The sequence below is a fragment of the Charadrius vociferus genome, unplaced genomic scaffold (genome assembly GCF_000708025.1).
Source record: "Charadrius vociferus isolate BGI_N301 unplaced genomic scaffold, ASM70802v2 scaffold59, whole genome shotgun sequence".
Classification (NCBI taxonomy): domain Eukaryota; kingdom Metazoa; phylum Chordata; class Aves; order Charadriiformes; family Charadriidae; genus Charadrius; species Charadrius vociferus.
The window spans coordinates 1,678,749-1,705,001 of NW_009661371.1; the positions used below are offsets into that span (position 1 = coordinate 1,678,749).

General features: G+C 36.0%; 1 protein-coding gene across 4 annotated transcripts in view; it reads left to right on the forward strand.

Moving 5' to 3' along the window:
- Positions 1 to 4,273: 4,273 nt before the first annotated feature.
- Positions 4,274 to 26,253, forward strand: part of ARFIP1 (ADP-ribosylation factor interacting protein 1) — a 40,635-nt gene continuing 18,655 nt past the window's right edge. The window contains exons 1-5 of one of the 4 annotated variants that reach the window (XM_009893684.1): positions 4,274 to 4,356; positions 9,097 to 9,198; positions 18,377 to 18,491; positions 21,180 to 21,275; positions 22,728 to 22,837. In XM_009893684.1, the coding sequence (XP_009891986.1) occupies positions 4,279 to 4,356; positions 9,097 to 9,198; positions 18,377 to 18,491; positions 21,180 to 21,275; positions 22,728 to 22,837 (501 nt within the window). In that variant the 5' untranslated portion in view covers positions 4,274 to 4,278. Of the gene's footprint in view, positions 4,357 to 9,096; positions 9,199 to 18,376; positions 18,492 to 21,179; positions 21,276 to 22,706; positions 22,838 to 26,253 lie in introns of those variants that run through there. The other 3 variants (XM_009893685.1, XM_009893686.1, XM_009893687.1) reach the window with 3 other exon arrangements.

Here is a 26,253-nt window from a genome sequence, read left to right on the forward strand (position 1 = left end):
GGTCCCGGCTCCGAGGGGTGGTGGGCACCTGGAGAGGGTGGGCAGAGCCTGAGCTTGGTAGAAGCTGGGTTTCACGAGAGAGAAAGGGAATCTGATTGTTAGTGGAGAAAGGAAAATCTAAATGCTGCATGAATTTCGTGCCCCTGGGACTTATTCCACACCCTGACAATTATTGTTGTAAGTGTTCCAATTTGTCTTTTGCAGCTGACTTAGTATTCTTAAAACATGGAAACACTGTGGTGTTGTGTGATAAACAGGTGTTGCATCTAGTATTGTTGACAAACTATATGCAATTCTTCTATTGTTGCTTATAATACATTTCTGATCTATCATTTTTAACTGAAACCCCCTCATAGACTTTCATCCCTGAACTAGAGGTAGTTTCAGTGTCTAACGTGTGTTTTTCATGCTTGGTGGAAGTGGTCACAAGAAGTTAGCTCTTGAAGTCAGTGGCTTTGTTATCTAAGTGTTGATAATCTAGAAAAGATAACAGAAGGGTTCTTTTGCAGGGCTGGAGAAGGATGTCATTTGGTTAGTGCAACTCTGAAACCAAACGGCTGTCTGAGTGTATATGTATGTACACACACAATTAAAGTTGTAAGGAATAAGTAATACAGAAGAACATTAGATTGGAAAAAATGGAAGCTGAGGTAATACCTTGATGAGCTGCTTCTTTCTGTTTTGGTAGAAGTTGGAGCCATAATGGGAGCCCATGCCTCAGCTAATCTGGAGAGGACCAGACTATTGAAGTGCTTAGGGGCAGCTTGACCTAGAGTAGGGAATGTGGTAGTGGCAGCCTTGTTCTCCAGTCCTTATCTCCATCGTGTCTTGTAACTTTCAGGGATGATTAGATCTTGCAAGTGGAGCAGCCAAGGAATTCAAGAGCATAAAGAGGAAACTATGGTGTGATTGCAGCAGAAAGTGTTTAATACCATTCTTTACATTATTTTTAAAAAGATATTGCTCTTGATAAGAAATAGTGATAGTCATCTTTGTTAGAAATTGAAATTAAGAAAATGTGTTAAAACATTGTTTTCCACCAGCACTTGCATTTTCTGCAGTGTTACAAGAACTTTAATGGCTTACTTATGCAATGGAGTAATAAGACAACAATAAAAATGTGTAATAAATTTTATTTGGACAGAAGATATCTAGCTTTTACCTTATTGGTGATTAATTTAAGAGAAAAACTTAAGTGAAGGAGCCAGTCCATCCTGCTTAGAAAAGCAGATGTAATTGTTGAGAATCCCATGGTTCTTGTTTCTGAGATCATAAGTCATTTACTTAAGTAATGTAATTATATTTAGAATAAACCCCTTATTCAAAATTAATGTATTGTTGATGACATTTAGTTCACATCTGCATGAATAAACAAATATGGATTTGTCTTTTTTTAGGAAAAGTCCATAAGTGTGCTCTTATAACCACTAATTATAATTAGAATTACAGAATCATAGAATGGTTTAGGTTGGAAAGGACCTTGAAGATCATCGAGTTCCAACCCCCCTGCCATGGGCAGGGACACCTCCCACTAGACCAGGTTGCTCAAGGCCACATCCAGCCTGGCCTTAACACGTCCAGGGATGGGGCCTCAACAACCTCTCTGGGCAACCTGTTCCAGTGCCTTACCACCCTTAGAGTGAAAAACTTCTTCCTGATGTTTAATCTAAACCTGCCCTCTTCCAGTTTATAGCCATTAGTTAAATATCTCTGAAGTCTTCATGCTAGAGGAAGCTTAGTATGCTGTTTATAGGTTTTTGCTCTACTTTTTACTTTGCCAGTTGAAGAAATGATATCTAAATCCCTAGGACTTAAAAATTGTCTGGTTTTATGTATGGTGAGCAGAACTTAAAATGACTGAGTTTGTAATCTGATATGAATTTAAGGTGGCTTTGCCATTGGGGGGAAGATTCTCAGTCTATTCTGTCTCCTCTCTTCTACTCTGGTACAGTATTTGTGTGGATTTGCAGAATTGGTCTAGTGGGGAAAAAAAAATGAAAATCCAAAGGGGCGGGAGTGATAAAGTCAGGGTTTCAGGCTTAAATTCATGTCAAAATATGGATCAGGCATACTTTCTGTAAGTGGAGCATCTCTGAGTTGTAATTGAGCTGATCGTAATGAATGTCCTGGTACACCGAACAGTCACCTAGCTCGTTCTAAAGTCATGGCTACTTTAGTGAAAAAATAATTGATAATGCAGAATTCATATGGTACTGAAGAGCAGCAAGCTGTTATAAAGAATGACTCTTTCTCTGACACCTTCAGGAGAAAATCGGGAATCACTAAGATACGAAAGTTTATATGCATTTCTGTAATACAACCTTAAATATAAGTAATATATGTATCTAGATGCCATATTTGCCCCAATTTCACGTGAGCGTTTTAAATTCTGAATCTTCAAAAACTTGTAGAAAGCTTTTGTCCTTACATCCAGCATTTGATGTTCACATCTTTTTTTTTTTTTTTTTTTTTGCTATAGAAGCAATCATCAGGCAATTCTGTAATTAAGCTAGAATGTACAGTTAAACTTTTACAAAAGCCACCTTTAATCTATAGTTTTCCTCTTCTCGTGTTTTAAAGTTGGTCAGTGTGAACCTGCAGAGCTGTGTTGAAAGTGTTGATACTGCTTGCAGGAAAAGAATACTATACAAAAAACTGGGGGTGGTGGTGGGGGGGTGGTGGTGTGTGTTGTAACACAAATGGTGAATTAATTTCTATTTTAAAAAATGAATTATTTGTCTTTACAGAGTGTCTTCTACCTGGGTTTGTGAGATGGTTCCTGCCTCTAGATTAGGTTATTAAGAGTTCTTAAGACTATCGAGAAAATACTTTTGCTGTTCATAGCATTTAATAGTTTTAAAAAGTGTTGCCATGGTATGTAAGTTTGTATGTGAGGTACAACTGTAACTCCAGGATCAGCAATATGATTAAACTGAGGTATGGATTGTCTTAACTAAGACTGCACTACAAGATGAATTTAGCTTCTTGTTTAACCCGCAGAGCAAAGAAATCGCTCTTACTCTTCTAGTCCATAAGGGAAATTTTTCATCTACTCAGAAGTACGCTGTTAAGAATGGAGGTTGTTTTCAACCACAAGCAGAGTTCGGACAGGATTCTGTGGGAAAGCAGCATCTCTGCTGTGTGGTCTTTCCTATTCGAAAAAATCATAGAAAATTAAGAAAGCTATACAAGGAAGTTATATTTAATTACTTAGAAAGGAATTTTGTATTAGTCGGAGAAAAATGCAACTCCATTTAGTGACAGCCCTGAAAGAATTGTTTTTCGGAGAAAATCTCTTCTTCTATGTGTTTGGTTTTTCCAAAGGAAGGTAATAGGTTATCCAGCGTAATATGATCTAGATGGTTCTGTTTCTCAGCCTTTGTGTCCTTATTTTATTTCCTTTGTCATGCGAGCCGCTTACCTTATTAATTATTTGCTTTAACTAAAATGTTTTATAGCTTGGGAAATTGAAATACAATATAAATAGTGATATCTGGAGTTTTTCTTGATCTGGTATATGGCTGAACATGTATAAAATGGTGCGAGACTTAATAAACTGAAGTCATGTGTAATTACACTCAATATTGACAGACTTGTTTAATTTTTAATGATTGGTTGTCTCCTCCTCTCAAACAGCTGAGTGAATTGCAGTATCACCTGTAGTTACCAGCTATTTAAAGTTAGATTCAAATACTTTCCTTATTTAAGCTATACTATGTATGTAACTTACCTTTCATGATCACTCTACTCACAGTTGATTTCTTGCGTGCGTGCTCAGTGTTATTAACTTTCTTTGCCTCTGTAGGTGAGATTTTTTTGAGAATAAAACAAAAGTGATTCTATTTCTAGTTAGGCATAACAGACTGAACAGCTTACTAGGTTACAGTGGCTTAACATCAATACAAACTTGGATAAATCTCATGACTTGAGAAAACTGTGATCTTTGCAATGGTAGGATACAGTCGGTGTATTGTTTCAGGTGATGGTAAATACGAGCTGAAAACTTTGACTTCCTGGTTTTTATGTTGCAAGCTCAGCTCTCTGTGTGGGGAAGGTTGCTTTGGCAATGGGACCTTGTGCTAGACTATTTTCCTAGTTTTGGTTAGATTTTGGGGGAGCTGAAGACCTGGTAATCATCAAAAGAAGGAGGTTTCTCTTTGCTTTAGCAGAGCTTGTGAAAGAAATGTTTTCTGAAAGCCTACTTTGGTTTCTGTAAGGTGCGACATCCAGCTCATTTCACATCAATTAACGCGTGCCAAACCTATTTTATTTTCAGGTATGTCAGAACACAGCAATGAATCCACAACACTTGATGAATCTCACCCAGCTGCAGAAGAGGTCCAGTCTGACCCTGAGGTGATTGGGTGATCGTTATATTAGTGTACAATCAACCAATCCCAGCAACAGTTTCAGACTGCAAAAAATTCTGATACACAGCACAGTGAAGTTAGTATGGGGATATGAGCTCATGCATATTATCTTGAATGGGTGGGTTTGATTTTGAGACACTGTTAAGAACAATGCAATTAATTCATTCCAAATGATTACTTAAACCAGTAGTCTTTTGCTGTGCTGCGGTATTTGTTTTGTAGGCTGAATAGATTTAGGCGGGGTAGAGTCTGAAATGGGTAGGTGCTGCAGGAAGAAAGCGTTGGTACTGAAAAGGCAGCAGTCTTTGTAACCTCACTATAACGTGGCATTCTAGCTGCTGCTGGAGTGGTGAATATTTTTTCTTGGGAGCAGATACAGCTTGAACCTTCATTGTGGAGAAGTCTGTGACGTTTTAAAATAGTGAATTCCTAAAGTTCTTGATAATATTTAGCCAATCAGATATGTTTGGGAGGCTGTTTCAGAAAGGTAAAGAATATAGTTTTCCCTGGCTGCTCAAGATTAAGAATGAAAAAAGGTGATGCTGGCTTTATCATGATTAGAGTTTCAGTACCAGTGAATTGTCTTTAAACTTTTTTTTATAAAAACAGAATAGTGATTCTGTAGATATTTAGTAATCTCCAAATCTGATATTTGCAAACAGATGTGCTAAGAAAAAAGTTACTGAAGTATTAATATATTTTTCTAAATAAAACATACAACTCAAACTTTATGATTTTCCATTATGCTTATTTCATTCATGCCTAATACATCAATGCAAATTGAGGAACGTCTTTGTATTTACTTTAGACTCTTCCTACATATGAGGAATTTTCTTTTCAGGATGCAGTTTCTTTGTTTAAATTGGCTGTGGGCTGTGCTTACCACAGGGGCGCTTCATTCAGCGATCATACTCACTGTTTTAACAGAAATACTGTTGTGGTTTGGTGTTTCAGTTTTCTCTCAGATCAGTAAGCTTATCAAGATTGTGTGAGGTTGCAGGAACTTACATCCAGGGGTAGAGAGAAATGGCCACTGGTTTTGGCAGTAGTCTTCAGTTAAAATATTTTGAGATACTGCGCTGCTGAAGTAAGCTGGTGCTGTGGCCGAGAACAGTCCTTCATTCTTAATAGCGTTTTATTGCATTATTGCACACTCTGTTTTGCAGGTACAAGTGTTGGAGCTGTGTGAGGAACTGTTGTGTAGAACTGATTTGAGTGGAAAAATTTTACATCTCCTTTTTAGGCATGGGTCACCTTCTTTTAATATATGGTGTTTCCGCAATCTTGTTTGCTGTACAAATACATTGTTCTGGCCCAGGGAAGAGGTGGGGAATGGAGGAAGCTGATGGAGGGGAAGAGTTAGGGGTAAAGGGCAAGAAAAAAAAAAAGGGGCAAAGACTTTTTGTTCTTGGCAGCAATGCTATCTTAGACTGTTGGATAAAATGTAGGTGGTGATTTCTTATTATGGCTGAGCCAAATTAGCAGTTTGTCTCACTTCCCTTTTTCAGCTGCTCACTTCATGTCTTTGGTGCTTCCCTGACTTTATTGCAAACTGATTCAACTTGCTGAAACTGGAAAATTAACCTGGTGAAAAGGTCTGTTGTCAGGCTAGCAAGTTGAGTCTGTTTATTGTGCATTGTGGTGAGTGGCAGGCAAGTGTGGTTGGGAGATGGGATGCTGTGTGGCTCATAGTAGGGACTGGAGAAGGGCAGTAGTGAAATGTCCTTTCAGCAATGGAAGATGGTGTTTTATTTCAGACGTAACATGAAACAGAAGTTAGCAAGTAGTATTTTGCTTTCTCTGTAGTTGATACATAGGTTTGCCTCAAGTAGAAACATCTAAAAAAACCCTGTGCATTGTTTCTAGGCCTTTTTAGATTTCGTAAGTTGTCCAGAGAAGCTGATGATTTTTTTTTAATGTATGTATTTGAGACATGTATGGATATGCGTGAGGATGGATATCTCTGAATAAATGCGTAAACATATATCAATGTACAGTATTAGCAAAATGATTTGAAATTCTTGATGAAAAGCACCCAAGCCAAGCATTTTTGCCTTAATTAAATTTGGGGATGCAATTTGGTTTGTGATTCCTGCCAAACGAAGTGTATCCCCTGATGGTACAGGACTTCTCCTTGACACTGTGTTTTCTGACAATTGCAGAAAGAAGAACAAAAATAGCTACGTCAGCCAATGCTAATGTTTCAGTATTGTGTGGGTAGCTGTGGCAGGCCAAGTATTTTGAAAAATACCTCACTTTAGTGTATTAAGTAGAAGTATAGTTCCTAGCAGTGTTAGAGTTTAAGCAGATGTGAGATTTAGCTCAAGCTTCTTAAGCTTGCTCTATTGGACAGATTTCCTAAATTAAAATCTAACATGGCAGGTAACTAGAACACTTATTCTAATGGTGGTGTGTAGGAACTCCCTGCGAGGAGCAGGGAGTTGGATTTGATGATCCTTATGGGGCTCTTCCAACTCGAGATACAGTAATTTGCTTTATTTCATTATAGAGTATCAGAGGTAGTCATAAAATAAACATAGACATTTTGGTGCGCTTCAATATTTTCATTTACTTAAAAGCCATGAGCTTGTTCTGTTGTATGAAGAATGACCCAAAAAATAGCTGTTTTGTGTTGTAGTTGAGGGTGAAGACTGGGCTATATGGAGAATTTGGTATGCTAGGCCAATGTGAATATATGGCGTACGAGCTATTCCTTCCCGGTGCTGAAAGAAGGCATTTACTGGGTCCTAAATGAGAGGGATTGATGGGGTAAGTTAGTGTGTTATAAAGTCACTTTTTTTTAATTTATAGCACACTGACATTTTCTTAAATGATTCGAAAACTATTCTCTGCATATTTAGAATTTTTTTCAAAAGCTATGCCTGAGCACATTGCTTCTCATTTTAGTGAAGTGTTTCATAAAACACTATTTTTGAAAGAGTAGCTTTCAATTCAGTTTTGCTAAGTTGTAGAGAAACTCTTGATCCTCAAAAGGGGAAAATGTATCACCTCAGATAGTATTTTATAGGTGTGCATCCACGGATTGTAGTTTGTATGTATGTATGGTTCTTAGAGTGGCTTGTTCTCGGTCTTTTTCTTTCTCTTCTCTGTATGGGTGAAAGGCAGCATTTACTGAGAACCCGATGGACTTTAGTCTCCGTGTTTTGTTGTTTTTTTGGTGATGGTGGTGTTTTATGCTGCTAATTGAAGAAGCTTGTTACACTTTCAGAAATGTCAATCAGATTTTGTAGATACCAAATAAAGTTTGAATAGTGAGCTCTGCATCAAAAGACCAACAGAGGTGAAGTCTCAGTAATTTAGTCTTTGGAAGAAGTTATGGTAATATAGCTTTGAAAGCTGTCTGGAGTTGGTGGAGCCATGCGTATTGGAGCCCACAGACAGTGACTAATTAGAAAAAAGTTTGGGAGGCCTCCAAGCTTGCTAAAGAAATCAAGCTTACTAATGTAAATGAAGTGATAGGTGAAAGGGGGGGGGAATATTAGCAATGGGGTATGACAGAAGATGTTGCTAATTAAGAATGATGCAAGTGATCCTGAGTAAGTACCAGTAAAAATCTTTGTTATATGGATATCCTGTAAAAGCTTCACCTGTGATTGGAGAAGCTGCTGGTACTTCAGCCTGATCTGAGACTGGGCATCTTCCGTCCCTTTGGTTGGAAAGATCTAGTTCAGTTTGATGATTAGGAGCTTTAAGGGACCTTTAAGTACCTATTCTCAAGTACCCATTGATGGTGTACCAAGTTGTGCCAGTCTTGCACAGGTGCTCGGGCTGGTTTGAAGACTTCAGACAACTTTTATGTAAGTGACTGAACAAACACTGGTTTGGTTGTGTGTTGAGTCTTCTACTGTTTACACTTTCATTGACTAATGAAGCTGTCATGCAGAGTCAGGGCTGGCTTTTTGAGATGGCCATGATTTTCAGTTTCTCTTGGTTTTTGAGCGTGTTAGGGTGCCATTCCCTCTTCAGGTGCTTGTAAACAGTGTGCATTTCTTCTGGAAATGTCTCTTCTAGGTTATACTTTAGGTCATTCTTGAAAGCAGTGGTTTCGCAGCTGCAGCTATAGTGCAGCTGCACTTTAAGACTAACTTTGATTCTTGAATTGCATTGGTGCAAAAAGTTCTTGTTTCTGCATTTCACTTTAGATTTACTGCTATTGACTGAATGAGAGTTGCATACCAACAGTTTAGTCAGAAGGTGGCACTGTATTATGATAAAATAAGAAGGAAGTTAAACTATTTTAAAGTTTGGAACCATTTCTTTTCATTTTGTAGCACATGATTAAACTCATTGCACTTCTCTAATATTTCTTGCTTATCATTATCTAGTACAATTTTTCTTTTTTTAGTCAAGCTCATCTTTTTTATTTTTTGAGATACGTAAACTACTGTAGGGGTCAAGTGTGCATAGAAAATACTTGTCTGGTCACACATGTCTCACTTGTGTCTGACACCTCCCCACCCCCCATCAATAGGTTAAATTTCCTCTTAGATCTTGAAGCTTTACATTACTTCTGTCTAAGCTGTGCTAGCATATTAATGTGATTTGGGTATGTGATGAAATGAATGTATACAGACCTAATATATCAAAATATTACCGATAGGAGTTTGAAATAAAATCAACTGTTATAAAACCCATAGATCAAATGTTTTCGTATAGATCATTCATTGGAATTTTAAGTGCTAACCTGTTTCTTCTTATACTATAGGAAGGTGCAATGGCTCAAGAGTCTCCCAAAAATTCAGCGGCAGAAATTCCTGTAACTAGCAATGGACAGCTGGAAGATTCTCATGAGCACAGCTTTAACAGGGTAAGAATTTTCTTTGCTGTCTAACAAGCTATCATTATCAGAAATGCTAGCAGACTTCACTTGACATAGTTTTCTAGAGCTTTAATGCAAAAACTCATAAATTATTGTTAAAGTTGATATAACGTAATGTGATTGCACATTACAATAGCCTTTTTTTGTAAAGACATGTTAGTAGTGGCAAATATTTCTGAATGTGAAATAGTGTAAAGAATTGGGTGCTATCAAGTGTATCTGCTTCTACGTTCTTGTCTTTGATCCTTGAGGATACTAATTTTTAATCTGACAATTTTATTCATAAAACAGGACAACAAGCATTTTGAAATATGAGACTTAACAGGTCCGTTATATTCAAGCTACCAAATCCTAATTTTTTTTTTATGAAGAAATATCAAAGTGTTCGAGGCAAGCTACTTCTCAGGGGTATTAAGTTTGGAGGCAATGTGCCTAAAGTAAAGATAGTCATGTTCTGATTTGAAGTTGCAAAAACCAGAAGTAGTTTTTCTTGTGTTGAAACTGGAAAATGACTACTGTATTGCTGTATGCTATATAGATGACATATATCAGAATCCATCTTATTTGTTGTATGTTGACAAAAAAAAAATTATACTTCTGTAATGATCTTTATGCAATTTTGAGTTCTTTCCGTTAACCTCAGTATATTTTACTATCAGTTCTTCTTGTGTTTGGCTGTCCAGCAGAGGGTGCTATGGTATAGTTTATGGAATTCGGGGTTTGTTTACTTTTATTTCGCTTTTCAGTTGGAAATATGAACACTAGTTAATTATCCATATTTATTTGATATCTGTTGAGACTTGGATTTTAAGGAAATCTGAGCTTTTAACAGTCCCATGCTGGCTTACGGTGCAGGATTATTTCTAAAAGAAATGTTGAGCAGAACTTCAACATTGTATTCTGTCCTACTAAAATGTTGATTAGAGGGGGGAACCTTCATAAGTTTAAAACAAATTACATATACATCCTGGATATTGGTAAAATAAGCATCTGCCTGATTTTTGTCTTCTGGTTTTAACTTTAATGGAAAAACTCTTTCAAAGGTGATAAATTATTGTTAAAGTAAACTAAATGAAGCAGATACTACACATTTTTGTATAAAGCTATATTAGTGGCAATTTTTTTCTGAATGTTAGATAGCGTGGAGTGTTGGATGCTCTGTAATACACAATCAAATGCATACACTTTTAATTATTGACTCTGAGTCTTGAGGATACTGATTTTTAATCCAGCAATTTTATTCATAAAACAGTGAAACAAACATTTAAATATATAGCAAAAGTATATTTCAAAACATGTTTATTATATTATCATTACAACTAAAAATGATATTCAAATGTGTAAATATATATATAAAAATTTAAAAATGAAAACAAATACAATAAAACAAAAACAACATCTGAAACCATTTGATTGCAGGGTAGCTGTATAGTGGGCATAGCTGTAAAAAAGTATAAAACTTCACGAGGTGGAAATGCATCCATATTTGAGCTCTTACTGAAAAATGCTGCACTGACTACTGAACACTTTTGCTGCTTCTGCTGAACAGGCCATGATTTTTTATTTTTTTTAATTAATAGCACTGCTATAAGGGAAGGCTTATGTTTCTTAAGATTTGTTGTTCAACTAAGATCTACCATAGTGTAAAAATCAAGACAATGTTTAATGAAATGAAGTTTAAACTAAATTTTGATAAACATATACCTATGTTTGGGGGGGAGGCAACAAAAATACACCTTGAAGTGGTAATGAATTTGAGTTCACCTGGAAGTAGAGAAACAGATTTACTGTTTTTTTAAATCTGATGACCTTGATGCTGCTGTGACTTGACTGCTGTCTAAGTTATCTTTTCCTTATGTAAGAATTACTACTTCACTGTAGTGCCTCATTTATTAGTTGCAGTAGATCGAACTTGCAGTCTTGTTGAGTGGGTCAGAGCCCTTGTTAAGTCAAAATATAGTCACTATTTTCTATGGAAAGTAAAATATTAAAGTAGGTTTTGTTAATGGCCACATAAAAATGTTGAAGTAGGTTTTTGCTGGCTTGGAGTTAACTAGATTTGAGACTTCCACTTTCACAAAAATGGGTCAAATATTTGGTCAGCGTGCAGAAAATTTATACTATGCAAGCATAGTTGCATTTGCTGCTGTAATTATTTTCACAATGCTTATTCTGAGATCAGTGAAGATGAAGTGCACTTCAAATATTTTTTTGAACTGTCTTATACAAGTTAACACCTGCATATGTGACCTAAACTCAGCATATGTGATAATCGGGGCTTCTTATAAACAAAACAAAGAAAACAAACTTCTTGGAATTAACGTCTGTTTACTAATCTGTTAGTCTCAAATTCTAATATTTAGCTTCTATTCATCTTGCTTTGTGTTTGTTATTTCTAATGCTGTGCTTTCTCTTTTTTTCCTTGCCAGATATTTTTTTTTAACCTAAAGCAATATGCATTGCACCACAAAATTTCTGTGCCAAGTTTTTAGGGGTCTTTTCTCCTATTGGCTTATGGAAACAACAAGCCATGTACTGATTTTTAGGAGGTTGGTAAAGAAAGAGGCAAGAAACCATTACCACTTTAACTTGTACTGTTACCACAGGGCCTGGTAAGACTATGTGACCACAGTAGAGTTTAGAGCACTCAAACTCTGCTATCCTGGTTTCAGTTACACCTTCTCAGGAAGCTGGGGAACAAGGTTATTTTAGTTTCTTGTGTTCTTATTGTTATGATCGGGGAGCTGTTCATCTAGATGTTTTATAATTCAGATGTAAACAATAAAACATCATTTATGCTTTCTTTTTTTTATTTGGTCTTCTACAGCTATTTTGTGACAAACACTTGAGCAACTTTGATTGTATGTTTTTGATAAACTCAGTAAAGAGGTAGCTGTACAACCTTTTGTTCAGGGTTCCTTAATTACAAAACTAAACTTTCCTCTAGCCTTGCATTCTGTTTAGCACTTCCATCAGATTTCATCGATGAACTACTTAGGCATGAAAATGCACATTTGTTTTCCACCAAATGCAGTATTTGTATGTACTCAAGCACGAGAAGCCTTTCATTTTGCAAGGCAATGCAGTGCAAATGTATTTACCTGGAAATCACAAGTAGGGTTGTTCCTTCTTTGAAGAAAAATGCCATTAGTTGTGCAGAACATCAGACAGCATAGATTGCCATAATGTCATTTCAGAAGGAAGCATATTAGTTCCAGTCTTGTGGGAATGTGATACAGCACGCCTTGATGCGTCTTCTTGCTTCCTTATGTTTAAGAAAAAGAATCAAAAGCATATTTATAAGGTAACTTAAATAAGTGTTTGCCGAACTGTAGTCCCATTCAGAAATATGCTACTTCATTCTAATTCTGTCTTGTTTGTAATAAGAGATGCCTGTGGAATTCTGACAAGTTTTGTCCTGCCTGTGTGATGGATGGAAATTTTTTTAACAAAAAAACCCTGTAGCTTCATTTGTCATTGGATGAAATATCTAATGTCCTTTCATTATGAAAGAGCTTGACCCAGTGCTTTTCAGCTCTCTGAGCTCTGTTGGAACTCACAAGCTTTAAAAACTTGGTGTATATAAACACTTGTCAATGTTTGGATGTTTGTTAGTCTGTCTTAACAGAGGACTTCATTTCCTAGTCAAACATGTGTTTCTTACGACTTTGTACAAGAAAACTCCGCCAAAAAAAAAAAGTCTTGCTGACACATTCTTCACCGATTTATTTCACTTATCCCTGACTTTTAGAACACAGTTTTCCTCTCATGCTAATTATAATTATGTGATTAGAATAGTGGTGTTTTAATGTCACTGAGGGGATTGGGAGCTGGGAACTGTGGGAAGGACTTGAGGAAGTGTATTGTTCCTAATTCAATAACATGCCATATAGTGTGAAAGCTGCGTAGGAGTAAGTTAAATTAATTGAAGAACTGTTTGGTCTGCCTGTAAAGGTATTCAGGCAGCTGTAAACTATTTGTTATGTTTAAACTATTGTACAAAATCTATATGAAGGTCTTATCAGTCTGAGTCTCTGAAATTGTTGTTCCAATTGTTTTCTTTCATTTTAACTCCAGACTCTTCTGGCTCTTTTTGTACTCTTATGGGGACAAAACCATTATTAAACATGTGTATAATACCAGTAATAAACTTTAGGCTGCAAAGGATAAATTAGCTTTGTTGTGAGTCTTCAATTTATCTTACTAGAACTATGAAATAACCTCTGGGATCTGATGAATCTGAGTGCATATGTTCAGTTTATTGTTCTGTAATTTTATTGCCAGACTGCACAAATAGATAAGGTCAATTATTTTTTTTTTGTCTTTTGCCTTCTGAAAAAAAAAAAAACCCACCAGGCTTGTTGCTCACATTCTACTTGAAACATCCATGTTCATCTCTTAGGTTTTGCTATGTTGACTGGCATAGTTAGATTTTACTTTGGGAAATTATATTTCAATTAACGTAGACTGATTTAAAATATATTTCTGTGTGTCAGCTCTAGAAAACTGTTTTTAGGAGATAAAACAAAAAGGAGCAGTCTTTGTGTGAAGCAGACCACTTGGCAACAGTTTTGAAAACCAAAAATATGAATGTTAATGATGAGGGTAGACGGGGAAACTAATTCAAAGTTCAATGGTCGTATCACATCAGGTAAGTCAAAAGGGATGTAGTAGAAGAAAGGCTCTTCTGAGTGAAGAGCAATGTATTGGAGAATAGGAGCAATGTGTCAGTCCGTGTTCTTTGCCACTTCAGCATGGATTAAAGCCTTCAGCTCTTCTCCCACTTATTTTTATGCTTGAATTCATATTGATGTAAGGATCTAGGGACTTAATTCATGGCAAATAGGAGCTGAGTGGTGTAATAGGGGAAAGAGAAGAAAAAAAAAGTTGAGCTCCGCTTGCACATGAATTAGGGTAAGAAGTTAAAGTTCAGAGACAGTTATCTTACTGGATAGATGTTATGTCTATCTACACAACATTTTGCTTCATTGGACTGGTAATCTTCAAAACTTTAAACTGTGAACTTTACAATAAGATGTGTTGCAAATTTTTCCAAAAGGTAACTTGAGTAGTCTTATTTAAAATGTCATCCACCATCAAAAAATAAATGACCATATTATTGTTCCGAGTATAGTTGGTCCAATTTTAATGGACTCCTTGAACTAGCTAGCGATGTGGGGTTTTTAAAATACCTTTATTCAAGGTAGTAAAGGCAAGCAAAACCCTATCTTTAACATTGACTGTTGGTACTAAGCAAAAGATAGTGCTCAGTCATGCATTAGTAATGGACTGAGATAACTAAGAAATTAATACAATGTTGTTTGCTGGCTAGCTTCTGCTGGTGGAGAAACAATACAGTTCTGGTATCTTTCCCCTCTTCATTTTAGATTATTATGGAGAGCATGGATTGGAAGTATCTCTTTGGAATTAGCGTTGTAGTTCAGTCAACATTCTTTCATGAGCATACATTGTGAGTGACTTCGAGTTTACTGTCTCAGCAGGATTTATATGTCAAAAATTCGTACTGGTTCCTCTGTATGGTCTGTATAAAAGCTGATTAATATCCCTGTTAGTTGCATAATAAACCTTACAAAAATATGTTTAGTTTTATATGGTAACTTGAATGCAATTTTAACAAAGCGTTAAAGCTGTTTAAATGCTCTATACAATATAGGTTTGTGGTGTCTTGACTAGACTACGTTAAGCTAGTGCAGCTGTTCTCTGTACCTATATCTCATGCTTTTGCTTCTTTGAGCCTTTAGCATGCTAAATGGCTGAGAATGGGATAGCTAATCCAGCCTTTTGACTTCTTGGGAATCTTCTGAGTTGTAGGGTTTTTAAACCTCTAGCTCTGGGTCTCGGTGAAGTTACAACATTAAAATACTTCTGCTAGATCATAATTGCATAAACATGCAATGGTTTTCAGCTTCATACAATTGAAAATTATGAATGAAGCATCTTTTTTTATTTTGTGATGGTGATCCCTTAACAGATTTGTGGTTTTGAAATGTATCAACAAATTTTGATGAAATCTGGAGACTTGATTTCCCTTTCATGAAGAAGGAGGGAAATCACTTACAAGGTTGAAAGCAGATCTTCTGATCATCAAAATCTTCCTCTTAGCTAGAAGAGCAACATGTACTCAAAATATAATCACCTTATTGTAGTACAGGAATCTGTCCTCACTTCCTGTGTTGTAACAGCAAACCCTTGGTGGGAACAAAAAAGAAAGCTATTTACATTGCCTTCTTACTACTCAAATCTCCTTAAGTATTGTCATACCTTCTTACTACTCAAATCTCCTTAAGTGTTGTCATACCTTCTCTTAAATGTGAAGCTTTGTGCACATCTTTTTATTACTCTAAGGCTGTTTCTAAATTATACTTTGTAAATTATTGAAGGGATAACTTGCTTTGTCAGAATGATTACAGATTTTTGGGTAGCTTTTTTGTTTATCTACACTTGTGGGGGAAAAAAAAAAGCAAGCACAGTCAGTTGCAAGAATGACATATTAAAAATTGAAGTTTACATGCAGAAGCATGTCTCCACTGAACAGTAACTTGCATGTTTACAAACAACAAAAAGGCAGTGTATTGATGATCGTTGACTTTTTTGATGACAATTCTGGTCATATATAAATTAACAAATGGTAAATCTTTCTTTTAAATATGCAAACATATTTTTCTTCAGCAGGATATATTTCAATTGGTTAACGTAGGTGTTTAAAACCAGGTTTGAATGTAGTTCTTTACACTGAACTTTGCCTTTTTGCCAATGAAAAAAGTGTAGCTCTCTTCAAATAAATACGTTTGTGTACATGTACATACACATGTATGTATTTCTGTAAAAAACCTGATGTGTATATATACAGTTGTAGAACTTAGTAATTCTCATTATCCAAATATCAGGTTTTTATTTAAGAGGATTGTGTTTTAATATTCTGATTTATTTCATTCTGTAGTTTGTTCAGCCTATGTTTTGCTTCAAATTAGAAATAAGTTGAAGGTACAGAAGTAGTACAACTGCTTATGTTTAGATGTTGACTTCTGTCTTTACAGAGCAGATGTTCGGCATTTTAACCTTAAATACAGATGATTCCTTAGATTCCTATTGCGAACATGCTTAAGCAGGTTAGCTGTCTACATTTCTTTGGCTACAAATTTAAATATTTCTGAAAACTATACAATGTGCCAAGGTGCCCTTAGGAAAAAAAATTGATGCCATGTCCTTTTTGTTAAATCAGTGCGTCCTCTCTGCAATCTGGTTATCCTTTTTCAAGTCTCTGCTTTTTCAGCTCCTAGTGACTTGCTACATTTTGAGTTAAATGGACTCTGTCTATTAGCTAAACTAAGGTGAATCAAAGGCTTTCCAGTATACCACCAACTGCGAGTACTTAAATGGAAGCACCAGTGTTAAGTCAGTTGTGAAGACTGAAAACAGTATGTATCCAATGTTGTGATATGCTTAATTTGTGAGATCAGGTTCTGCATGTGACTGCTATTTGTTGTTCGTGCTGTTTATTTTTCCTTTTTTTAGATGCTTTAGATATACAAATATAGCATAATCTACTATGAAATAGTCTGTTCATGTGGGTGAAAGTATGGCTATAGGAGTTGGTTATTCTGATTGCAATAACATCCTGGGTAGTCTATGTCAACAAGATTTCTGTTGTGCTGGAATTCATATGTTTGTAGCTCTTTGTTTTTTCCTTCTCCCAGGAGTTTGTCTTAAACTAAAGACAGCTTACTAAATCAGTGGGGATGTGATCCAAAGCCACTTCTTGACAGTCTGAGCCTCTAGGCAGTATCGTTCTTATGCACTGGCTTGCTTCTGGTTTGTGGATCGAGCAACTACAGTAATATGTCAAACACAGATTGCATTTTAAAGGTTGTGTTTTCTTTGTAATTAGAAGCATTACATATATCAGAAATAGTTGCTGCACATGTCCAGGCAGTGACATCTTAAAGCTATGTATAGTTGTTCTCAGCAAATTTCGCTATTGCTGCTCTATACTTCGTCATCTTTTTTGCCTCTGTATGGTAGCAGAGGGGATGCAAAAGAGTACTTGACTTCAGAAACTGCCAGTTTTTGAATTTCTTGGTGCTTAATTTATTGTAGTTGTATTATACCTTTTTGCTTTCATTTTCAGATTAGCTTTTCACTCAATTTTACTTTTACAAATTAGCGGGTTTAAATTGCTTGAAATACGTGAACTCTTTTTGAAGCCCTAAGTATATTCCATAACATCAGAGGCCTAAACTTCAATCAGATGGCTGGAAATACAGTCCAGGAAAACTTTGGGAGCTATTTGTAGAGGAGGGTAAGATAGCAAAAAATGAGCAGTAGGATGGTATATGAATTATGGTGTGTGAATTCATAGTTTAGTAACAGGCCTGCTTTGGGTTTCTTTGAAGACTTCAGATGCCTGAAAGTCAGTTGTAGTTGTTAATCTAGCTCTCAAAAGTTAAACAAGGTGATCTCAGGCAATTTTAAATAAATGAGTTTCAAAAGCACACAGAAGTAAATGGCAACTTTGTGCTGTGGGCACTTGTGATGTGGAGTAGGTGCTCAGAAGGAAGCTGTTTGAAGATATACCTCTCTGGATGTTCCTCCCATGTCAAAGATTGAGGAGACTTCATGTGCTATTTGTAGAAATTAAGAATGCTGTGAATTTTAAAGCTCTTTCTTGCTTAGGGTGAAATAACTTTATTTTTTTTAATCTTTAACATGATGATAGTTGCTTCCACACTTTTGTTTTGTAAAATTTTGTCTGCTCTTAGTCTTAGATTATTCTGTACCCCTTACAGTTTTTGACTGGAAACATGATTAAACTGATAGGGTTGTTTGGACCAGCTTCAGATCACATAACATGATGTTGTGGGCCACGTTTTTGGTAACCACTGCTTGAAGAGATGACATTCTAGTTGTTCATCAATATAAACAAAAAAAATCTAGAATAAGTACACAGGCTATACTTACAGTGTTTCTCATTCATTTATGTTTTATTTATGCATCACAGGAGAATGCTGTGACACCAGTGAAGACATTCTAGGCTAAAGGCAGAATTGCCTGTTTTGAGAGCTGCTGAAATTGCATTATAATACTTCTGAGTCACTTCTATCTTTTTTAAACATTAACTTTCCGTTTTTATTCAAATATTTCTAAGGACTTGAAACGTTCGTTACCAGTTGGACTTGGACTTTCTGAAACCAAAATAACATCTCATGGCTTTGACAGCACCAAAGAGGGAGTTGTTGAGGCAGGACCATTTCCAGGTAAAGGTAACTGCTTTTTTGTCTTTTATTTCTCAACTTAGTCTTTAAGCATATTTTCATATGGTCAGGAGTGCAATATTCTGTGGGTTCTTTGAGCATTTTGGTGTAAATGTACACACTGAGATGTGCATTAGTGACAACCTGTTTATCTATCTGGTAGCTGGGTGTTAAAATAGAGAATATATGCTACACTTGTAGTATCTGTCAAGGGACTGGTGGAAACTACTTAGTGTCAACTTGGTCTGCGTTTACAGGAAGGGAGGTCCTTGAGCACACTGAAGTGGTGTCAGACAAGAATTTTAGTGTTACATTGCATTAAGTTTTCTTTAAATGTTGCAGGTGTTGTTCTGATTTGAAGCATAATGGGAGAGTTATTTATTTCTTAAAACACAGCTCACTTACACGGAGCAGATTAATGAGTGGAATTCTTTGTTGCCCCTCTATTTTTTGTTATAGCACATATATTACTTCAATGTTTTGTTGTTAGGAGTGGTAACGCTTTGGGTCTCTTTTTCCAGGTACTACCTAATGAAAGTGTCTGTTCTCCTATTTTCTCAGCAGAGTTGCAGTTGTTTATAGCAGAAGGATTTTAGTTAATTAATATTTAATTCACTATGCAAGCATTAATGTATGTTTTAGAGAATCTAAACTAGTATTACACGATGAGAAATACAAAGTGATAAACAGGCCAGTAATGTGTGTTTCCCATCTGTCTAAAGACAACGGAGTGCTGTGATACAGTATGTAAAAGTGGTATTTTAATGAATTGTGTAGCTTTGACAATTCCTGAGTATGAAAGGTTTGAAATGATAACAAATGAGCAGCTGTGAAAATAAGTCTCTTTGTAGTCATAAATTTAATTTACATTTTGCTGCATTTCCTGTTTGGTAAAATGTGCTTATGAGAACAGTGATTTACATGCTGCACTTTACATACATTACAAAGTGAATGCTGTGGTTTCTTTAAGTCTTTGAAATTTGCAAAATATCTAGCTAAAAACTGGGCAGAAGGCAAACTGCTCACCATTTTTGCCTTTTTGTATTCTATTAGCAGGATAACTGTTGCAGCTGTTAAGCACGTTAGCCTGTAAGGGAAAAAGTGTCCAAGATGTGTTTCAAGCTACACTAATATGTTTGAAATCCAAATGTTCTCTAGTAAGTTATGTACACAAATGATGAGCTTTGGACACTTAATTTTTAACACTTCAGATATCACAGTTTTCATCCAAGGATATTTTCTTCAGATTTTTCCTAATGCTGTAACCAAATCAGAGAGAAGTGATAGAAACTGAGGTGGATATGAAACTATGGACAAAAGTAGAATGATTGCCCTATTTCTAAAAATTCTTTTTTCTCTTTGAGTGTCATTATTAGGGCTTAATTATTGAATGCAAAGTAGGCAATACTGGAGGGGAAGAGCTTTTAGGATTTGGGGGATGTTGAACGTTGAAGTAAGCATAAAGCTGCTTTAATACTCTGTCAAATGATAAGGATTTTCTTAAACTGCTTGTCTTAGCTCGCTTGCTGAAGTGATTCAGTCTTTAGGCCTTTAGCAGGATCTTGCAGTCAAACTTTTATGCCTGGATGAATCCAGTTGCAGCTCTTATGCAATCTATCGCTACAGAAGGACACAGCAAGTGAGTGATCTTTCAGTCTTGTCTTTTCTGTGCAATTGGATCTAAATCATTGGATTAATTGTACCCCATGTTAGTAGTGCTCTATAGTATGTTTAAAAGGCAAAAGGTGATTGTTGCTTCTGTTACTGTGATATTTTGGGTCTTACTGATAACTAAATTTTGCTGAAGCTGCTGAAGTTTAGGTTTGATTTCCTCTTCCTCCAGCACACTGTCAGCCCTGAAGTATCTCAGAATTTTTCAGCAAAAGCAATAAAAGCTCCCCCCAGTATGATGATTACTCATCACTACAGAGAATAAGCTAATTTGTTTGTTCGGTTATTAAATCCTGAAAACTTCACAAGAATGCCACTTTGCATTTTTGACATGAGAGTTGCAAAGCTCTGAAAGCATAATCCTAAAACAGCTTAGAGAACACACATGGTGCAGGTTGTTTAAAGGTGGGTTTCTTTTTCTTAAAGACAATAAGGGAGTGCTGTAAATTCTTTCTTTTAGAAAGGAGATTACACACCTTAATGGCTAATGGCTCATATGATCTTCATGATAGCTTATTGCCGTGTGTTTACACAGACTTAGGAGCAGATGTTAATCAAGTATATCTGAAATTGGCACAGATTTCAGAGCTTACTTCACCCCTTAATGCAGTGAGTACCATTCAGTGACAGTGCAGAGTGAAATCTATCTAGACCTTAAAAAGGAGGTTTCAGCTGTAGAAGCTGTATATAACAATCTTTCATGGAATTTTCTGTTGATAGTATATACTTTACTGATGAAACTGTCAGTTATATTTTGATTACTCTTACAAAAAAAAAAATTTGGCATCATGACCTAGAGAAAGCTTAAATCATGAAGACTTGGAGTAGTTCACATGAACAGCTGCGCCTTTTAAAAAGCTTTTCTGTCAGAAATTCCAGCAACTTGTCTGAATGCTTCTATTTAGTGTATTGTTGACGCAAATGTTTCTTTGTTTTGAAAAAAAAAAAAACTATCTGTGTAAGAGTGCACGTTGCCTTCTGAGGGAAGATGATGGATTTTCATGGTTAAATATGTCCCCTTTTCAGGTTTCTCAGCATCACCCAAATCATCTGTTATATCTCCTAGCAGTGCAGCAGCTAGCAGACTGGCTGGACAAGGTTGTGATTTAATTATTCCCACAGGTATCATAGCAGTGAATGGATAACGCCCTTGTCTCTGCTGACACTGTACTAACTCCTCCATGTCTATAATAATTTGATTCACTGTTAGTTGGAAATATAACTTCTGGGGTTTTTTTGGTGGCTCTCATTTCCTGGCTTTTAACAGTTCACAAAGTAACCTCTGCTTTCCTGTCTGTATACTGCTTTATGCTCTATAAAATTTAAAAAATATTTACCAAATAATAATGAACAGTAGCTAAAATGGGAGTAATCAAAATCTTTTATTTAGGTCAAAGCTAAAACTTTTGGTGTTTTTTGCCAAAATGATCACGTATTCCAGTGGAATAGAGTATGAGGTGGCCATTAGGAATTCACAACACCCAAACTAGGTTTTGCCGCTTGACTCATTTTGTGCCTATGGGCAATTACTTAACATCTTTGTCTGTTTCCTCTATATAAAAGGAGAAAACGTATTTGGTTACCTCATAAGGGTGTTGAGAGGATTAATTACTTAATGTTTGCACAGCATTTTGAAGACGTAAAGAACATAGTAGAGCTTGATGCTAAAGGAGTATCTTGAGGCATCTGTATAGACTTTTTTCCAAACTCTTATTTACATAAATAACCTGGCAAGTCTAGGGTGACTGTAAGTAGCAGGAGGAATTAGAAGCAGGAGTAGTCAAAATGGTGCATGAATAAATAAAAATGTTGCTTAAAAAGTGGTAGTGCTTTGCAGTTCTTAGTATTTAGGACACAAGGAAATATTTTTGCAAAATTAAAACTTAGAATCCATGCAATATGCATACTAGCTTGAAAATGCTAAGTATTGGCAATTAATATGTGGTGATTGGCCCTAGATGTTTTAACTTGTTGCTTTAAATCTTTTCTTTGTTGCTGTTTTTATACTGGTGATTTGTAGAATTAATTATTTGTAATACAATGAGCTAATAAAGCTGAAATAAGTAAGTTAAATATTGGCCGAACACATCTTCTGGAAAGGTTGACGTTCATTGGAACAGACAAAAAATATGTTTTGCAATTTACTAGATGTACTCCGTGACAAGTTTTTATATGCCAGTAATTTTCATTTAATGGTCTGCAGGTTGTAAACAGGCTTTTAGATGGGCTAAATCTAAGAGGGTGTTCAACTGTTGGAATTTTAAAACATAGATTAAGTAGTAAACATGTCTCAAAAGCTGTTTTAAGGTTGGTTAGTAAAACTCCATCCATGCAGGTAAGCTTTATTCAGCCTATTACTACATGAAATACTGAGATCTATGGACATTGTATCAGTTTTAGAAGACTTCTTTCTTTCTGGAATTGATTTTCAAAAGCTGCATATTTGTCTTAAGTTCTTACTGTCACCTTGCTCTGCTTGTGCACGTGCAATTGCAGAAATCTTCCATACCTCCTACTAATCCCTTAAAATGAAAAAAAACACAGGGCCTTCAGGATTTGTTTTGTCTGACACAGGGGCCAGAGCTCAACAGAAGAGTGGACCTGTTGTGTTAGCAGATGAAGTAAAGAATCCAGCAATGGAGAAATTGGAACTGGTGAGAAAGTGGAGCCTAAACACTTACAAGGTATGCAGGTGTGTGTGTGTACATGTATGTATTCTAGAAATGAGTTTGCTACTAGATTGGACTAAAGCTTTCGAAGTATTGTACTACTGCATGGAAGTAATCTGTTGTTGCAGTGAGTATAAGCAAGAATGCATAAGGAAGGCTTGGTTTTCTTCCTAGTGTAACGTTCTTTGTAAGCCTTTTAAAATCCCTGGTTTTAAGTGGAAAATCTTTTGCATGTATTATTGATTTAATAAGGTAAAGAACATTCCATTTCTCATGTCTCCTTCAACATACAGAATGTACAGATTTCAGCACTACTGCTTGTAATTAAATCTCTTTGCTATCTTTGAGTTGATTGCTGATGCAATAAAATTTTAGCTGATGGGAAAAAGTCAGTCCCATTTACAAGTTCCATACTTGTTAATCGCTATTGTGATGGTTTTATTCTGTCTTGGCTGGTTGTTTTTCTTAGTGTTGAAATTGTCGCTTCAATTCATGTATATTTTAGTCTTGTATGGCGCTTCTTTGTGATCAGTTGGGATTTGATGAAATTAAATTATATCAAAAGAATAAAGAAAAGGTGCTTAAAGCGCACCAGTTTGCCAGAAGTGATTCTCATTAAAAAGGAACAATTGTCAGGGAATACATGACTATCAGGAGTTTTAAACAAAGACCAGTTTTGATAAACAAATGCCACTTTTGAAAAATAGGTGGCTTTTGTAGTCCCTGCAACTTAAATGACAGAGTTGTCGACAGGTGGGTTGTACATCAGTGATATCTACATCAAAACATGAAGAAATTAAGAATCTGTGGGGAAAAAAACTTCCCTTAAAACACAGGTCTGAATCCCTCCGGTGTACTTAAGTCCAGATAAGGACTTCTTCCTCAGTGAGGATGGGAAGTAGGGATGTAAACATTGTACCCACTAGTAAATACTTATGCTGGTTTTTTTATAGTAGAATCAGAATTTTGCATTTTTTTTATGTCTAATAAAATGGCTTTTAGAATTTCTACTCTTCTTGTAATCTAAATTTTGTGGCACCTGCAGAATTCTGTCAGCTACTCCTGGAGTGTGCTGTGGTCCAATCAGAATAAGTGCTATTCAGCTGAAGCCATTCTTTAAAATATTCTGTGTGTATAAGAAACATTGACTCTTGAGATTGAATCTGCTTTGCCACAACTAAATAGGAGAGGACTTGACCTTATTCTCCCTTTTTAGTGCCTTGATTTAGAAAACAAAACCAAAAACGTCCCCATGTCACAATGGCAGAACAATTGCAAACCTATTTACGTGAAGCAATAGCCAGAGGGCTCGTGAAGAATGCTGGGAAAAGTGGTCTCAGATCCTTGTTTAGAACATGATTTCTTTGGCAGTAGTCTTTGCAAAGTCTGGATTTTTAGATTTCTTTCTTGGCTTAAACTTCCCCCTCCCTTAAATCCAGAATCTCACCAGTTATAGCATAGCAAAGAAAGACTAGCACTTCCAGAAAACTAAATCAATCTATTTTCTTGAAATCTATAAGCTTGAAGTTGTTTCCCAAATGTGTCTAAGGAGATAGGTCAGTTACGATCTTTCTAGAGTCCCGTACTGACTTCTTGTACAGCTTTTTTTGAGGAATAGGATCAGAGAGAGCTTATGTTCAGAGAGAGCTTATGAATTCATTCTGAGTTGAGGGAGCATTATGCAAATATTTCTGGAGGTGCCAAACATTTGAAAACACTTTGTATATACACTACATACAAAGAGCATATTTGATTTTATTAAGGGCAGTATTTCAGTTTGTGGACAAACTGGCTTGCTTTGGTTCACTTTAGGAAAGTTGTGGGAAGAAGCCTCCTCCTTATCTCATAATAGCTAACTGATCATGAGTTAGAAGATGCAGAAATAAAGGGCAGGAGTAAATGGTTAGTGGAGGGATGTCAGCAGTTGAACCCCTCCGAGCTGAACGCCATGTTATTCAATGTACCAGACATTAATCTGCAAGTGGAGTTAGTGGTGAAACTTGCTGTTAGGAAGTTCCTTAGCAATCTGACATGAGTAGTTCCTCTATCACTCTGTCTGTATCAGGAGTTGTCAAATCCAAATTGTTGGATGTGTTCAGAAGTCATACCCATCTATGAAGAGATAATAAAGTATGCCTTCATATGTTTTGAGTACCTTGCTTTTTGTCCCGTATACATGAGAGACAATTGCTTATCTCCTGCTTTTATTTCTGTTTTAAGAAACTATTTCCAATTGAAAATCACAGGAGCTTAAAGCTGTTCTTCTGTCTAGCCTAATTTTCATAGACTGTATTTAACTTTTCCTTGTAACTTGCCTTTGCAACTATTGTCCCTTCTCTCTCTCTCTCCAGTCTTGTGCTCCCTAGTAATCATGAGTTAGTGTCAAAAGAAATTGCCCTTCTTTCCATAATATAGTGGCAAGGGCTTTTCCTGTTCTTTCCCCTTCCCTTGCCTCCCCCCTTTGGGATAAGAAAGGCGTTTTCAGTTTAGCAAGAAGACATAGGTACAAGACAGTCATGACTATTCTTGACTTTCAGTAATTCTAATAAAAAAAACTTACCTTTTAGTTTTTCATGCAATGCTTAAACTTTGAAGAAAAAAAAAAAACCTGTTTTATAAGCCTCTCTCTAATACTGGGCTACTAGTGGAACTTTTATTTCTAAGACATGTCCAGTAATGTCTCTGATCTTTTAACATAGGCAATTTAAAATAGATTTCTCTTAAATGTATTTTTGGTAGATTTTGTCTTTGAGAGAGTTGTTTGTCTTAAACTTTGCCTTGTGTGACTTTGTTTTGAGGATTGTGGTCTTATTCAGGACAGTGTTCTTTATAGATACTCTTTTAGAACAAAGCAAAATGGAATTAGTGTGGAATTTTCTGTTTGCTGGTGAGAATATACATTAACTTTTGTGTCTGTACTAGTCCGCTTAGAACCAGAGTAAATCAAAATAGACAGGTGCATCTTCTTTCTCAATTATTTTTGTTCAGTCTCAGTGTTCTAGCTACATGGCAGTTTAATAAAGTGTGCAGTGTAAGTCTTTCAAACTACTAGTTTTTCCTCACTTGTCACTGCTGGGGTTTTTTACATGTTTTGCTGTAACTTCTGGAACAAATAATCCTTGATTGAAAATAATTCATTCCCTTTTAATTTATTCTTGCTTCCAAAAATTTTGCCTTCCCCGATTCAGACTTTTCTCTTGCATTTCCATATGTGTGTGTTTGTGTCTCCGCTCTTTTGGAAAGCTTCCAAAATTTGTCCATCATTCCATCGCTCCTAGTGAAATGCTTATTTATGCTCTGACCACACTTATTGCTAAGCTGTATGTTGCAATTTCTGTTGCAGACTTTGGTAGTAAAGTTGTGTTCTATGTTGGTTCGATTTGTTATGCTCTCCCAAATTTCAGATTCTTGACAGAGAGTTATCTCCTAGA